Source organism: Polypterus senegalus, chromosome 9 (genome assembly GCF_016835505.1).
Source record: "Polypterus senegalus isolate Bchr_013 chromosome 9, ASM1683550v1, whole genome shotgun sequence".
NCBI lineage: Eukaryota > Metazoa > Chordata > Cladistia > Polypteriformes > Polypteridae > Polypterus > Polypterus senegalus.
In genome coordinates this window covers 136053292-136066835 of record NC_053162.1, presented here as the reverse complement: position 1 = coordinate 136066835, position 13544 = coordinate 136053292, and the positions used below count along the sequence as shown (strand labels likewise).

At 37.4% G+C, this 13544-nt stretch overlaps 2 protein-coding genes across 2 annotated transcripts in view; one reads left to right on the top strand and one right to left on the bottom strand.

Annotated features, from left to right (window-relative positions):
• hoatz (HOATZ cilia and flagella associated protein) overlaps nt 1–3747 on the bottom strand; it is a 97558-nt gene extending 93811 nt beyond the window's left edge. Inside the window, exon 1 of the mRNA XM_039763950.1 lies at nt 3721–3747. The gene's annotated coding sequence lies outside the window, so the exon portion shown is untranslated. The remainder of the gene's footprint in view (nt 1–3720) is intronic.
• A 216-nt stretch (nt 3748–3963) lies between these two features.
• On the top strand, nt 3964–9002 carry btg4 (B-cell translocation gene 4). Its single transcript, XM_039762516.1, has 5 exons — nt 3964–4014; nt 5994–6224; nt 7315–7452; nt 8319–8538; nt 8736–9002. The coding sequence occupies exons 2-5, from the start codon at nt 6052–6054 to the stop codon at nt 8922–8924; spliced, it is 720 nt and encodes a 239-aa protein (XP_039618450.1). The 5' UTR covers nt 3964–4014; nt 5994–6051; the 3' UTR covers nt 8925–9002.
• Nucleotides 9003–13544: the final 4542 nt, after the last annotated feature.

Here is a 13544-nt window from a genome sequence, read left to right as displayed (position 1 = left end):
CAGAACACAGAATACATTACAGTCATGATATTACAGCTCTCTGAATAATTTCAATACTAAGATGTATACTTGCTATCATTTCCATGATTAAATGAATTAAAGCATGTATTAAACATGTGTGCCCCAACCAGAGATTGTTCCTGCATTCTGCAAGATGCTTGCTGGTACATGCGCGACCCTCAATGAAATAATTTAATGCAGAAGTACTGTCTTTTTCAAACTTACCAACCCCAATTCCTGTCCATCCTTTTCTTTCTCTACGTAACCAATCGCCACACAATAAGCTCTTTAATAAATGTCAGACCATCTGTAAGTTTAAAATGCAGATACTTCAAAACTTTTAAGAAACACTGAAATATCTCCGTAGTACATGTCTGATAATTCCATCCATCTTTCCATCCAGTCCCAGCAAGCATACAACACGAGGCAGGACCAATCCCTTGATGGGGCACCATCGTGCCCATAAATTTAAATATTAACAGTATACATTATTTAAAGAAAGTTAAAAATGTCTCTGTATAATGTAATATACATACTTTGCTGCATTTCAACTTCATAATATCAACAGCTACAAGAACATAGTGTTTGGAAATTTAAATCGACTTAGAAGCCAGTCGTCATTATGTATAAATATGCGCTTTCTTCTATTGAATTGAATTCCTTTATTGTTATTGTATGGTGCAATGAGATTCAATATGCAAATCCTCCATAATCTTATTTTCCTATAAAATAATAATAATAATAATACTAATAATAAAAAAATGAAAAATATACAACGTGAAAGAATAAGTACAGTATATATATACATATACTGCAGATGGTGCAAATGGTTCATAAAGTGGCTCAGGTTGTGCAATATTGCAACCGTAGTGCAAGTTTACAGTGAGGTAATTGTAATTCTAAGTATCTCTCAAACATATACAGTATTTGTTTGGAAAATGTCTAGGATTAAAACACTTAGAGACATATGCACAGATAATGTCTTCACATCCCATGAACAATTATGCTTTAAATTTTACTTCCCACTACCTTCAAGCTAGAACCTTTGCTAAACTGAACCTGCCCAATTTTCCTCACCTAACACCTAGTTCTATTCCAGAAGAAATGTTGATCAGTCTTGAAGACTCAGATAGCACCTCTACAATTTATAAAAATATTTTAAAGTCCCTTCCGTTCGAAGAATCCAGAGTACATTGAGAAAATTATCTGTCACTTAATATTTCAGAAAAGAAGAAAAAGGCAGCCATGCACAGAATACACTCAAGCTCTATATGTGCAAAGCGTTCAGTCATTCAACTTTAATTTTTTATTTCAAGCGCATTTATCTTGTTTACAACTTTTCCAAAATGTTGCCAGGGCAAGTTTAAATCTGTGAATGTTCTGGTCCAGTGAGGCTGGAGCTAGATTACATGTTCTGGGCATGCACCAAATTAACAACATTTTAAGCAAAAATCTTTGAATGTCTATCAGACAGTATTGTTGTCACAATCAGTCTGAACTCTTTAACAGCTTTGTTTGGTGTACTACCAGAGAGGCTCGCTGGTCTTTCTCATGGGTAGGGGTTGAATTTTGCCTTGTTAAGTTTGACTTGATTATATGGAATGTTATCTGCTTCTAATTAAAATCAATAAAAGATAAATAAAAAAAATGTGCAAAGCAGAAATCATACATAATACTGAAAAGAAGTTACAAAAAGGTTTAGCTGATAACACAGTTGTGGTCCCATAGTCTACAGCACAGCCTTGTTCATACAAAATTAAGCAGCCTCTATAAAAGATTGGACATTTAATAAAGACAAAATTTGAAACACACAGTACATCAAAATACACCATTAACTACTTATAAAAATAATGAACGGTAAGATTCTAGCTTTCAAAGTCCCTAACTATTGTTGACCATCTGTGTAGAGTGTTAGCAAGAAGGGCAAAACATTTTTTAAGTCGAAAGACATGTGCATAAAGGAATTGTAAAATTTTTTAGAACAAGATCAGAACAGTACAAAAAGCTCTAGTTGGCTCCAGAAATGTCTGAAAACTGTGATTTCTGCAAAAGACGTTTAACTAGCAACCGACTGGCAGGGTGCCAAAACATTTGTACATACCACACTCACTTTTTTTGCTAAATGAATCAAATAAACAATCATTATGCAAGTCATGTTTAAGTATGCACCCATCCAAGCTAGCTATATGCATGCTTTGGCGATGTAAGTAAGAATTTTATTTCACTGTGTTAACATGATAATACTGAAATCACTACACCAAACAAACTGTAATTTCCTTTACTACACAACTAGCACGTAGACTTATCTTGCTGAAAGAATCCCACCTCTCCACTCTTAACGTCAGTGGGTAACCAATGTTCTATCCATCCATCTTCCAACCCGCTGAATCCGAACACAGGGTCACGGGGGTCTGCTGGAGCAAATCCCAGCCAACACAGGGCACAAGGCATGAACCAATCCTGGGCAGGGTGCCAACCCACCGCAAGACACACACAAACACACCCACACACCAAGCACACACTAGGGCCAATTTAGAATCGCCAGTCCACTTAACCTGTATGTCTTTGGATTGTGGGAGGAAACCGGAGCGCCCGGAGGAAACCCACGCAGACACGGGGAGAACATGCAAACTCCACGCAGGGAGGACCCGGGAAGTGAACCCGGATCTCCTAACTGCGAGGCAGACCAATGTTCTATACTACCTGAAATTGGAAAAAATCTAATTCTCACTTAGAGGATCTGTTCAAAACTTTTTAAAAATATGGCAGGATCTAATCAATAACATTTTAGAATAAGCTTCTACTTCGGGGGAAAGGGATACCCTTCTTTTCTTGCTCCTTTTACAGGTTGCTGGCTCCTTTCTCTTCCTCTTGGGTGGGGGTGGAATTTTGCTTTGATTTGTTAAATTTGACTTGACTGAATGGAATGTTACGTTTCTAATTAAAATTTTAAAAATGTGCAGATTTTTAGATAAATTTATTGAAACCAAAATCGAACTCTCTTTTTAATTTAACATAGCATAAAGTTCTCAGATCCACTTAATCCAGTTAATAGTCATAGTGGTCCCAACCCTGAACTCCCACATACCCACACCCACACTCACCCTGGGGCCAATTTGAAATTACCAATCAACCGAACATGCACATCTTTAGGGATTCGGGAGGAAAACCTAAACAGACAGGGGAATAATGTGCAAATCCCACACAAAAAAAAAAACCGCCTGGATGCAGTATTCAAACACAGGATGCTGGATCTGTGAAGCTATGATTGTTTTTAAAACGATTTATAAACAGTAGCTGTATCTTGTATTTCTTAGCCAACAACGTTATTTCCCTGTCTCTTCCAAATTGATAACTGTCATATGACAAAGAGCATTATTCATCTCTTACAAAACATGGTTTAAATCATTAGAAGCATAAAAACTGTAAGTGGTAAATGTGATCATATACTGTGTAATGGTTATCAAGTATACAAACAAATAGACCTAAATGAGCGACTGTCTTGCCATTTCGGATACAGCATGTCACAATGCAAAATTGAACGGCCTTGCTGTGGCATTTCATAATACAGTGTACTGCTTTAACAAAAGCAAGAACCTTTCACGACGAAGTCCGGTTTCATGTTTTGATACAAAGTTAAACACTTCAAGATTTAATTACATAGGGTATGCTGCAGATACTGTATTTTCGATCATTCCTCTTCGTTATGTCATCACTTACCAGTTTGCACCCAGTTGTATTAACTCCCCAAAGAAGCTATGAACACCTTTTTACAACGGGCTTAGGATCTGATCCATGCCACATACTCAATATTGGGATGAAGATTTCAGTTCAAACCGATTGCCGTACTAAGGCCGCTGACGCTCGACTACTACGACCACTCCCTGCTTCTCGGTCGGACATCGATGACGTCACAGCTCCTCAGGTGCACCATATTCTTGCTTCTATAAAGCACAACCATTAAAAAGTATCTTTTAGTGGGTGCCAAGGTAGTACGGGGCTTCTGAGGTGCAGGTATTGATGTAGTTATTTTTCCCCCCTTTCTATGCAGTGAAATTTAGTTTCTTTTGTTTTCTCCAGATAGTGTCGTCTTTCAGTAGTAAACCGGGCAAAAAAACGCGCCGAAAGCTTCCCGCTTTAAAAAAAAAAAGTGACTGTGCTGCGCGCGCAGTTACTGCCTAATAGTCGGCAATTCAACATATGCAGAAAGAAATGTCAATGTGGCATTCCGAAACTATGTGTGTTTTCTTTGCACCCAGCAGTTACTCATAAATTTGGGTGCAATCGCATTTTTGATATGTCGCGTATAATGGTCGGGTCTTATCGAACATTGGAGGGGGTCCATCAAAAGTATGAGTACTTTTAGCGGCAGGCGGCTACTTGTCGACGATACTGGATAAACCGCGGTATCAGTCCTCGTCTGTTCTCACATTTGCTAATTGTGAATATCGCATGCCCTTTACACCTATGAATGACTTAAGTGATTGTACTAAACGTGTGCGTTAAACCATGGGTCCGGCGCGGACGTGTTTGTGAACTTTTTGTAGTAAAGTTAGCCGAGTTCATCCAAGTGCTAATCCCGTGTAAAATGTACCGCCATCTATTTAACGTAGCATATGTTGCAGTACCTGGCAAGACAGTGCTATTAAGGCATCATTGAGAGCCTTCCTTTTGATGGGAATTAATATTTAAACACTTTCCACGGCATGACCTCCATCTCGCAACCTGCGAAACCACCTGTTGAGATGACTGACAAGCAAAGACACCAATAAGAAAGGGGAATTATCCGCCAAGCTTGTGAAGTGACGTGCAGCGGTGCTTAAAATGTGGAATGTGACACGAAAATATGTCTATTTTCGGCGTGTTTTGAACGAGGAATCGATACCATGGGCTTTGCATATGGTGCTATAGCAGTATTGGATACTGCAAACAAGGTTGTTCTCTGCGCGCTCGCTGTTGATGCATACATTGAACGTATTCCTGTAACGGAGAGAGAAGGAAGAGAACGCATTTCGGTTAGCAAGACTTGCTTCGCGTGACGGCACTTGTAAAGTGGTTACATTTCAATTTACTGGTAATGAGAAGAAAGAGGCTGGACACCGGATAACCTCAATAATCCGAGAAAATATCAAAATGGTGTGAATGTATAGCCAGTCAGCACAGTGTCGATCGGTGGCATTAAACTTTCCAACTGGACTGTAAGCTGTAAGATTTATCCTGCGTCACATATAAACAAAGTGTGTATTTATTTATTTGAAATAATACATCTACCTCCTTTACGCCGTTTATTGAATTGTTGCAATAACTGATACTCTGCAGATTTTACAAACTTGTTTTGAAGAATGTTTAAGGCAAGATTAACTTCATCGATTTTTTTTTTTTTTGACTTCTTCCTTGTCTGCTACCATATTATGTCGGGTGACTTGGTTAAGTGATCATTCATACTTGTCTTTCACAATGGTCACATGTTCAAGCTGCACTTTAAGATTAGTTTTGTAAGTTTTACTAAAGTTTTTACACAAAGCATTTACACTGGCAATCTGTTGTACCTCAGGAATCTATTCTCTCTTTCAGTAGTTTAACTGTTTTGTTTTCATGTTCTTTCATTTTTCCGTCTCTTGTAATTTTCTTTCACGAGATTAGATTTATTCCTCTGCTGTCATGATAACCACTCGGATTAAAGTTCTATACCTCCGGTCTAGTGCAATGCCAGTTTGGTTGCAGCCAAAGTGCCAAGTCTTGGATGGCTGTAAATGTTGCTTTTGATCCGTTTTAGCGTAGTTTAATTCATATTGCTATGTGTTTTTAACATGGAAATCTCAAGTTACTGCTACATGCCCATCATCGGCTTTATTTATTTTTAAAGACTTTGACAAACTTGTGTAGGATATAACTTCCCTAAATCCTCATTTGTCCTGTTGAGGAGGTGAGTATTGGAGTGAAATAATGGCATGAAGGTAATGATTCTGTGAGAGCTGTGTATTTGTCCACAGAGGGCTATGCTGGAGATCGGAGTTCCAGAAGAAATAAAATAAAAAAAATAAATAAATAATGAAAGAAGAAATAGCTGCCACTGTCTTTTTCTTCACTCGACTTGCCAAAAAGCATGACCAGCTGGGACGGAAAGACCTGGAGAGATTTGCTATCCAACTAACGGCACTCTTGTTTGAAAAGTACAAGGGTCACTGGTACCCAGAATCCCCCAACAGAGGACAGGCATACAGGTAGGGAAGCTCAGTTTTTTATTTTTTTTTTCCCCAACCCCTCTTCTCCTGTTCCTAAACACTGCCATTTTTGATTGTGCCACAGACCTAACCATCTCCTTTGACTGTATTGTTCCAGGGAGATGTGTCATGCTATTTAAGGTCTTCAAAACCTAACAAGCTGCATGTTTTTGTCCAGCCCAATGTCATCCAACCCGCTATATCTTAACTACAGAGTCACGGGGTCTACCGGGGCCAATCCAAGCCAACACAGGGCGCAAGGCAGGAAACAAACAAACCCCGGGCAGGGCGCCAGCCCACCGCAGAACTAATGTTTTAGTTGGGGAAGATTTCTTTTTGCAATGTTCAATCAGTTAGTTGCTGCCTTGGTCTTTTTGGCTGTCATTTCTATTATAGATTCACCTTTAATGTTTATCAGATTGGTAGGATTATTTGCTGAATAGGTACAATAGGATCATCTAATAGCCTTGGCTTTTTAAATTTAGGAACACTGCAGTTTTTATAGTAGAAGTTGATTCCTTTTATTTAGTCTTGAGTTAACTTTTAAATTGGTGTCTGTCATAGCAGTAGTTTCAGCTTACACTTAAAGGGGCAAAATTTGTTCATATTCTATGACATAACTGATGTAAAAATCTATCGGCTAGTAGAATAGTAAAACTTGGCAATGCTCTCTGGCTTTTCTCATGCTAAGGTTCTTAAACATGCGCGCGTGTGTGGTTTTGTCATAGGACTTCTAATAAAGGTACAACAACCATCTGTTGAGGTAGTTTACTGGAAGGCTTTCTTAAATGTATTACGATGTATTCAAAACTAATTTTATAAAGACCTTTATCTTTAGTGTTTTAAAGGTGTGGTGTGCTGCCAAGTGGAACTGGTGTAGTGTTAGTCTTTAAAACACCTCTCTACTTGAAATGCTTCATTGGGAAATTGAATAAAAATTAGGTATTTGCCTTGTTTGATCCTGAGTGTGTTGGATTTTCTAAAATAACATTTAAGCAGTCCTGTGTCTTAATGTGGTACTCTGCTGCTCAAAGATATTAACTTGGCATACAAAAAAATAGGCATGATTTTTACCTTGCCTACCTTGCAGGTGTATAAGAATGAATAAGCAACAAATTAGAGACCCTTTGTTGGAGCGTGCATGTTTGGAAAGCAGGGTGGACTATGAAGCCCTGGGACTGCCAAGGGAGATCACAGTGTGGGTTGACCCTCGTGAAGTATGCTGTCGGTAAGCGGATACATTTTTGAAACGTTTAAAGTGAAAATTGTTTATGAGGAAACGTTAAAATGCTTAACAGGTCTTGCGCATCACATTGGGATACCTGCACAGCTATTGCATTTCCATTAATCCCTACATATCACTTTCAATGCAACTGTTAATGCACGGATTTCAAGACTATAGAGTGCAGCAAATAAAGGTGTGTAATTTGAAAAGTATGTAAATTATCAGGGTAATCTGTTCACAGATGAAAGTGGTTTAAATTGGTTAGAATACTTTTAAATTGTGCGGATGTGGTGTTTGTAGGTGGGATTGCCTAAATGCCTACACATTTGGGAGTTACAGAATTAAACTGTTTGGAATGTTGACACAGGGATGTAACAGCAAGTGTAAAGTGGCTGCTTAACATACATGAAATATTATAGCCATATTTAATCTGAAGAGAAAAGGAGTGGTTTGTGGGGTTTTAAATAAATGGTGGAGTTTGTGGCTTGAGTGTAGTTGAAGTAGAAAGTTACAAGTGGCTGAATCTTTTGAAGCAACAAATGAGATTGGCTTTTTTTTACATTCATCCTAGAGTATGAAAAGTACATGGAGTTTTGTGGGGTTTTTCAGTGCATTTCTTTATGGCAGTTAAATGTGGTCACAGTGTAATGTATAGACCTGTTTAGTAATTCTCAATCTTGTTAAGGATGAAATTTAATTTGTCCAGCTCCATTTTCATCTACAACATTTTTAGGACTTCACATTTTTGTATTACTTTCCTGTAATATTTATGTTAAAAATAAACATCAGCCTTTTTGCCTTTGTGCCATGTTTCCAGTGAAATTTCCTCCTTTCTGTAGTCCAACTCTTTCCCCCTCCCATCAATTTAGTTATGGAGAAAAGAACCGACCCATGAGTGTGGCTCTGCTTGAGGGAAAGGATGAAGACCGTGAAATCTCCAAACGTATTGCTATTGCTGTGGAGAAAGCTACCTCTGATTATTACTCTGGAACATCCTCTGATGACGAGGGCAGTGTCGGTAGCAGTAGTACCAGTAGTCAGGAGGTGAACAGCATCCCAACTGTCAGTAATCCAAATAGTGTTTACCAGGTGAGGTGTAACTTTTCATATACACATTAGTGCCTTTCTATGCCCAGTGCATGGTCTTGAAGAAATCATTTTACATACTTTTTGTTGCAAGTTCTCAATAACTAAAGATGCCTCAAACTATATGGGTATGTGGTAATACCCATATTTGCCATAGTCTATTGCCTGAGTAAGAATTTGTATTCCATTTCTTTTCATAGTTTGCTGACCTTGCTGTGCAATCCGTACCTTCCTGGAGCCATTATAAACGAAAGGCTTACCCTGAAACATATCATCACCAGCCAGCGGTTAACAGTTGCTACCTTCCATACAGGACTTACAAGCCTTCTGCTGCTTTTTCAGGGCCCCGTGTTGATCGCTATCACTGGGTCAGTAAGAAGCGGTGCTAGCAGGGACTTGAACTTGCTTCATTTTTTTTTTCTTTTTCTTTTAGAGCTCTTAATGACTTTTTATCTTATGCTGTTAAATTTTATTTTTGTGGGGTGGGAGGGGGGCTGAAAAAAGTGTACTTATGGATTTTTATGTGTGTCTTTTTAAGTTTTTCCTTTTAAAGCATCCAAGATTTATCTATTTGAAAACAATCTATTCTGAAAATAAAATTATATATAATTTTTTTTAAGTTGTCTGTTTTTTGACTTGTAAACAAGTATTTATTTGATAAATCTGAACTTGCAGTCTACCTCATCTTGTAAATTTTAAATATGTGGTTAATACCCAGCTAAACAATTACTAGGCTTTCTAATACATATTTCTGGGACTGCAAGCTTTGGAAGGCAGTGATGTCATTACAGAATTTTAGTATTTGATACCAATGCCAGTGAAATTTTACAATAACGTTTGATATGAGTGTTTTAATTTTGAAGTTTAAGTGACTTGTATGTACATTTTATTGGGTTCATAGGATCTGTGTATGTTAATCTTCAAGGACAAGAGCACATCAAGACACTCTTGAGTGGTGCCAGTTGCCCATCATGCCACAGTATTCCACATGATTGCCTATGTATGGACTCTCTATCACCATCACTAAGATGTAGGTGTTCTCTTTTGGTGTAATGCCTCTTGATATCTAAATTATGTCTTGGTCTTACTGCAGCAGTAATTGGGAAATCTTAGAATCTTGAGGGAATTTCAGCATAGGGTTTATAAAGAATATCGACTAATTTATCTTGCCATGTGCACTTTCTAAATTTGTACTCCATTTCTCAGCAGTAACTGAAATACAATTTATAAACACAAATTCAAACTTTTTTTTTCTGTACTGTATTCCAAGATTCTTGGTATTTTCACTTTTAATCTGTTAGATTAGTAACATTTCTTATAAGATATTTGCATTATTAGCTGGTTTTAAAAACTAGAGTAACAGAATTGCATTGATTTAATTTTCAAATGTCAGAAAATCCTAGAATATTTTTACAAATCTTCCTCGCCCTTTTTAAATCTATATTTGAGCTCTCATTCCCTGCATTTAATCAATCCATTACTTCAGCACTCGTGTAAAAGACTGTTTTGTTGAGCTGCTCTCAAAATATCAGGTATAACAGTTAAGACTTTATTGATTAGCTTGTGTACTAGTCCAGAAAATTGAATATTAGCTGTACTTGCAGTTTGGCAAGTGTAATGCAGTCCACTAGTTAATGTACTTTTCAAATATGACATTTTGTCACATTTTAGAGATTATGGTATATTAATGGACATTAGTTTGACTTCAAAAACCAAACAAATGACACAAATTTAGAAACTGACTCTGTATTTAGCAATGATGCTTTGGATTGCCCTTTCTGTTAACTGGCATAATTTCAATGCTTTGAGTATTGAACTAAATTTTATTTTGGTATTAACAATTGGAGCAGCTCACTTCATTACCAGTACAAGCAAGCCACACAACCACTTGGTTTATAATCCTGCCTCACTTTTTACTTGCTACAGCTGTTTGCACCGGCTAGTGAGCAGTGTCCTTTATTCATAACAGTGCATGTTACATGCAATGTTTACCTCATGACAATGAACTGTATGAAACTGGTTAGAAAAGGGATGGGTGCTTAAAAGCACATTGAATCTGTTCAGCATAATCGTAGAATGAATGCAAAGCCTTTGTTCCTTCCTAGGGTCCATACAGTCGATTCACCACACCTACATTTGTCTACTCTTAACAATATTGTGACACTACAGGTTGAACAATTAAAACTCACATTTGATTAGTTACATCATTGTGCTCATAAATCACGCATGAAGCTATTTATGAACTGACTCTGTAATTAGATAAAAGTGGCAATAACAAAAACCTGTTTAGTGTTTTGGCTTTTTTATATATATATATATATATATATATATATTAGTGCAATTTCCACAGTCTCGCCCTGAAATTCTCCAGTCTTGAAGACAATGTATTTCTAGACATGTCAAAAAGAAAAACGGAAGTCATTTGGTGATGCAGTGCTGCATCATTACTGTGAGGCATTTCTGCATGTAGTTCTTGGTCATCTTTTTCTAACGTGTTACTTTGCTGGCTCAAGTAATTTATCTACTTGAAATCATCCAATAGTCAAATACAGACTGTCATTCAGTACTACCAATACTGGGGGGGGAAAAAGTCAGAAGTTTTTTTTGGAACATTGATCTTGATTGGCACTGAAAGTATTTGTTTTTGATATCCCAAGTGCCATCTTATCTTGGCAGGAGTGATTGTTTGGGCCACTTTAATGTTATTAGCAATTCAGCTGGCATGCCTGTAAACCCACAGCAAGGGCATGGGTTAAACTCCTGGCCCTTATATTGTTTGTTCTTTACTGTAGAATGTGTAAGAAAACCAAGGTGTTTGGTTCATGGGCACCCATTGAGGATGAGGTCAAAGAGGTGCATTTTATTCATGTAGTGTGTTTAAAATCCCCCTCATGTTACTGTCTTTGTGTTTTTAATGGATTTGAACAGGAATTACTGCAGTAAACTGATTTTTTTGCACTCGGCTTTTACTTTGCATTGTGGCTTTTTACCACTCGGCTGTGCAGCAATCTTTTGACATTTGGAATCTCCTTATCCAAAAAGCCACTGTTAAAACACTTGTAGATAGTGAGCCTTGAATATAAATTTTCATCACAACCCCATACTGTATTCAGAAACTGCATCCAAGAATCTTTAAATGCATGTATTTGCCAGCAAAACATTTTAAGTTGCCTGCCAGTCAAGACAGAATGAAGCGCATGGCAAAGGCAATTGTCTCCACTGTTCAAATGACTGCATTTCATGCAGCCATGGTTTAACATTGTGTTCTTTGCTATTTATTTACTTTGCCACATTATTAAAAGAAAATGTCCAAAGAAATAGGTTAATAAGAGTATAACAGTCTTGTTGGTTAAGCAACAATTATTTTAAAGCTGTCTTTGTTTGCCAAGTGCATTGTTGGGGACATTTGCCTTAATATTTAGCACCCCATGTGTACAGATTTATCTGCACGTGGACAGCTGTTTTAAGCAAAGAGACTTACTAGCTCAGCACAAAAAAATCTAATAGTTAGGCTACACCTGTGCCAATCACTATACCTTCAACATTTTACCATGAAAATCACTATAAATGTGAGCAGCACTGGATCATCACCCACTACACTTCAGAGTATCAATATAATACAAGGTCATGTCACTGGCAGAAATTTTTAGATGACTCTGCACTTATGAGGTTTATTGATAGGGAGATAAGACAAAGTATAGGAGTCCGATGGAGAAAGAGTTTGCAGAAATGTCATTTATTTTCTACAATTGGTATGCATGAATTTGTGTTTTGAAGCGCTAAATATTATTTTGGAATTGCTACAGCTGTTTGCACTGTTAGTATGCATAAAAGTGCATTTTGAATGCAACGTTTCCCTCATGACCATGAAATTTTAGTCACAAATTTTCGTGACTAAACATGAATTGAAATTTTAGGGAAAGTTGGTTCGATGCCGCAAGTGTTTATAGCTGTGCAGGCTGAATCCTTATTTCCTATTAACCTGTTTTATCATTTATATCTTGAAGAGCCTCAAGGATGCATTGATTTCCTCATTCTTAGTGTGTGGACTTCTTATTAGGCCAGTAAATAACTGACTTCTAAGGTTCCAGAACTTTCTTGAAGTTAATCCAGGCAAGGTGGCATAAAAGTTGTTTTCAACCACTTTTCGACAGACTGTGACCTTGTTGATGTACACCTTGTGTGTTTTTTTTGGGTCTTCTACAAGCCATTCTTATTTCTATAACATTACAATTAAGAGTGTGCGGAAATGTGAAAGCTTGCAGTGGGCTGGCACCCTGCCTGGGATTTGTTCCTGCCTTGCGCCCTGTGTTGGCTGGGATTGGCTCCAGCAGATCCCTGTGACTAACTGATATGCTAATTGTAAAACAAGAAATTTAGTTATTACTTGGTGATTATTTTTTATCATTGCTGTTTTCCTCTCATTTATTAGTTCTGTTGATCTCAAAGAAATTTTCTTAATTTTTTGGTTCATGGGAAATCTGCAATATTTTCTGCAGATGCACATGATTAAGTTAATTGCTGGTTAAAAATGTTTTGCCATATTTGTGTGTCTGTCACCTCCTGGATTTCTCTTTCTTTCAACAAATTCTGTGCATGGTAGCTGTGGCCTGGCATGTCCAGTTTAGATGCTACACATTTAGATTGTACAGATTTCCATCAGTCTTGTTTGGCCTACAATGGACTCCAAATGGTTCATGCTGCGCATATAAGGTTACTGGTATAGGCTTCAGTTCCTTATAATGGAAAAATCAAGTTCTGAAAAATGGGAGTATCTAAAGTAGGAGTTTTCCCATCTTGTTTTCTTTTTTGCCACTAGGTGGTGGTAGGGTCTAACTACTAAAAGCTGACTGCAACAGACCTATTTTCTTGGTCCTTGTGACCCACCCTAGCAAGTTGTATTTTTGTGGTAGGAGTTAAACATTGAACCTGATAAAAGAACCAGATGAATTGCATTCTGAAGTTTTATGCTGCATAATTCATGCTTAACTGCTAATCACTATTTCCCT